Below are 3851 nucleotides of genomic sequence, written 5' to 3'. Positions count from 1 at the left end.
TTCACGCCTTCACCTGAAATAATGTAACCAAGAAAAGTGACCTCATATAGCATAAAATTACATTTTTCAAGTTTTCCATACAATTTTTGCTTTCTTAATACAGTGAAAACTTCGAACAAATGGATCAAATGTTCATCCCTATTCTTGCTATAAATAAGGATATCATCAAGATACACCACCACGAACTTGCCAAGAAAAGGTCTCAATACCTCGTTCATCAACCTCATGAAAGTGCTAGGAGCGTTGGTGAGCCCAAATGGCATTACGAGCCACTCATACAAACCGTGCTTGGTCTTGAAAGCGGTCTTCCATTCATCCCCTTCTCTCATTCGAATTTGGTGATAACCACTTCGCAAATCAATTTTGGAGAACACCTTAGAACCACTCAATTCATCAAGCATATCATCGAGCCTTGGGATCGGAAACCTGTACTTGATAGTAATGTTATTAACAGCCCTACTATCAATACACATACGCCATGTACCATCTTTTTTCGGAACCAAAAGAGCAGGAACAGCACAAGGACTCATAGACTCACGCACATACCCCATACCCATCAATTCTTCAATTTGACGTTGTAACTCCTTAGTTTCCATGGGATTACACCTATAGGCAGGTTTGTTAGGTAAAGGTGCGCCGGGAATGAGATCAATTTGATGTTCAATTCCCCTCAAAGGTGGTAATCCGTTAGGTAACTCATCGGGAAAAACATCCTCAAAGTCCTTAATCAGCTTAGCCAAATTAGGGTTTTGACTAACAAATTTTTCGTGGACTTCCTTCGAATACAACAAGTACAACTCATCCTCACCATCAATTTCTCTTTCAAATTCTTTAAGAGTAAGCAATGACACCTCTTTAGACTGTTTAGGTTTTAGTGAAAACCGTGGGGGTGGTAAAGGGTGCAATTTTTTTTGTTTACCTTGGTGAGTTATAGTGTAAGTGTTATGGTACCCATCATGTTGAGAATTACGATCAGTTTGCCAAGGCCTACCAAGCAAAATATGACAAGCATCCATAGACACAACATCACACAATTGAGTATCATGATAAGATCCAATGGAAAAACTAACCATGCATTGTTTTCTAACCCCCGTGCTTGAATTAGAGTCTAACCAACTCAACTTATAAGGATGTGGGTGATTTATAGTTGTAAGCCCAAGCCTAGTTACCAAAGTTTTGGAAACCGTATTTGCTTCACTACCACCATCAACAATTAAATCACATACCTCGCCTTTAACCTTGCACTTGGTGATGAAAATGTGTTGCCTTTGCGGTGCTAAGGGTTCCTCCACACGAGCTTGCAACGCCCTTCTCACAACCAGATTGGTTTTGGCCTCCTCTTCGGGGAAACATTGATCTTCCTCCTCGTTTTCCTCAGTAGGATTCACATCCTCAACTTCTTCAACCACGAACTCTTCCCAACTAATAGTCTGATTAGCAATAAGCTTTATCTCTTGCATAGTCAAAGCTCTTGAATTAGGACAATCCTTCTTGAAGTGACCTCTTCCTCCGCACTTGTAACAAACAATGTCACTTAGCTTGAAATCTTTCTTGTCTTTCTTAGGGGGGTCGTTGGGTTTGACAAAAGAAGAACCATCCTTTATAGGGAAGGTTGGTTTTCGTGTCACTTGAGGGGTGTAAATCGGCTTCTTCTTCTTTCTCTTCGAATCAAATTTGACCACAAGTTTACAAGCATCTACGAAGGTCAAATTGGTATAACCTTCAAGTTTCTCTTGCAACTCTTGATCCAACCCAGACAAAAAACGTCCTATCTTGAGTTCTTCATTCTCCGTGATTTCACACACAATAGCAAGTCTATCAAACTCCTTGATGTAGTCTTCAACCGGATCGCCATTCTGTTGCAAAGTGCTCCACTTCACGTATTGGCTTTGCTTATAATTGTGAGGAATAAAACGATCCCTCATTCTTTTCTTCAACTTGCTCCAAGTTGAAATGGAAGCCTTGCCCCTAAGGGTACGTCCCCTCTGTTCTCCTTGCAACCAATTGTCACCATAGCCTTTTAATTTCACCTTGGCTATTTTGTACCTCTTTTCCTCCTCTTGAATATCTTTGTACTCAAAGTACCTCTCCAGAGATTTTTCCCATTCCAAGTACTTTTCCGGATCAAGTGTCCCATCAAAGGCAGGAACGTCCACTTTGAGACTCCTATCTTCCCTCCTAGGTGGAGGATCATCACCTTGATCTCTTCTATCTTGCTCGTTCATGAGTCTTGCCATCAAGGCAGCAAGATTCCCTTGTAGATTGGCATTGGTTTCGGCCAACCTCTCTTGACTAGCAATGGATCGATTGAGAGCATCCAAAGCCAACCTCAATTCTTGATTTTCTCCCATGGTATGTAGGTATTCGACCCTTTTGGAAGAATTTGAGAAAACTCTCCCCCTACCTGACGCGCCAAATGATGTGTAAACAAGATGGATAACTTGCTCACAAAAGGATTAGAATTCGTGTGATGTGTTTAGGTTGATTTAGGGATGATAGTTTAGAGTAATCAAATAAGTTTAGGGGAACTCTCACCCTTAACTTGAGGATATAACAAAGAGGAACACTCACTCACTTGTTTAGGCGTAGTAGAGGCTAGGGAACTCTCACCTATTCAACAACTACAAGCTTTAGTTTTAGGAACTCTCACTAAAACTCAAACTCTTCAAATTTGGAAACTCGCAAATTTGGGGAAACAACTCCAACTCACACAAGTCGAAATTAACAAAACAAACTTAGAAGTTTATGCAATAATCTGATGTATCTCATTGATCAAATAGCACGCTATTTATAGCTTAGTACATCATCATTTGCACCTATATTTAACTAAGGGAAAACAGAAATAAAAGGCAAATTAATTGGCTCATAATCGTCCAAATTAATCCCCATTACAATCATTAACTTAATTCAAACAAATGAGCTAAAAATAAGGAGAAAAAAACGTCCAGCAATTAACCCTCAAAACTGTTCAAATGTATCATTCAAACAGCCCTTGATTCACGCCCTTGATTCGTCCATAATTCACTCCTAATTAACGCTGCTTTATTCCCTAAAATAAATCAGAAGAAAACTCCTAATAATACTCCTTAAATGAGCTTAACTACCAGCTTGAAAACTCCTAATAATACTCCTTAAATGAGCTTAACTACCAGCTTGAAAACCTCCTCGAAACAGCTCGTCAATTGCTTGCAAGATAATTAGTCACACTTAGCAAAGTGCAACCATTAGAGGACGTATGTGGACCATGCACACCAAAATCCATAGGAGTAATATCGAAATAAGCTTTGGACAGAATTAACTCCCTAGCATTGGATTCATGGACTTGATCATTTGCATTACTCGTACCTTGGCCTTCTAGGTCATTTACCCTCATGATTTTGTACGTTTACAAAAACTTTCTAGAGAGAAAACTTTGAGAGAGCAGAAGTCATCCGTTTGAGTCAGGCGCAAGCAAGAAAGTTTGTTCTCCATCAACCCAGCCGGATCCGCCTTCCTTCAGATATCACATCCAAAGGTACCGTCTCTGTCTCTCTCAGCTCTTTTTCTTTTTTGACCGCTTGTACATATTTCTTGCAATAAATGGATGCATCACCAACACACACGGCACAGCCTAGGTTAGAGTCCAGCCGGTCACCAGGGACGGCTGAGTCTAGGACTGGGAGTACCGTCTCGGGGTGTTGGGACCACCCTTTGCCTTGGATTCCGACCAGTTATGTGTCTGTGCAGGACACCATGGCTCGGACAATGCAGACGACAACTGATCCAAATTACAAAAGCGAAGGCTCGGGCGGCCAAACGCCTGAGGGAGAAACGTCTGGTCAGGGAGGCCAGACGGCTCTGGAGAGATCCCC

At 41.1% G+C, this 3851-nt stretch overlaps 1 protein-coding gene across 1 annotated transcript; it reads right to left on the bottom strand.

Annotated features, from left to right (window-relative positions):
* Positions 1-385: 385 nt before the first annotated feature.
* Positions 386-2351, bottom strand: LOC145625023 (uncharacterized). The gene is made up of 2 exons (XM_081678104.1): positions 485-2351; positions 386-426 (listed from the first exon to the last, which is right to left on the bottom strand). The coding sequence occupies exons 1-2, from the start codon at positions 2349-2351 to the stop codon at positions 386-388; spliced, it is 1908 nt and encodes a 635-aa protein (XP_081534230.1).
* Between the last annotated feature and the right edge of the window lie 1500 nt (positions 2352-3851).

Source organism: Chenopodium album, chromosome 3, assembly GCF_948465745.1.
Source record: "Chenopodium album chromosome 3, dcCheAlbu1.1, whole genome shotgun sequence".
NCBI lineage: Eukaryota > Viridiplantae > Streptophyta > Magnoliopsida > Caryophyllales > Amaranthaceae > Chenopodium > Chenopodium album.
This window is presented reverse-complemented; position numbering and strand designations above follow the sequence as displayed.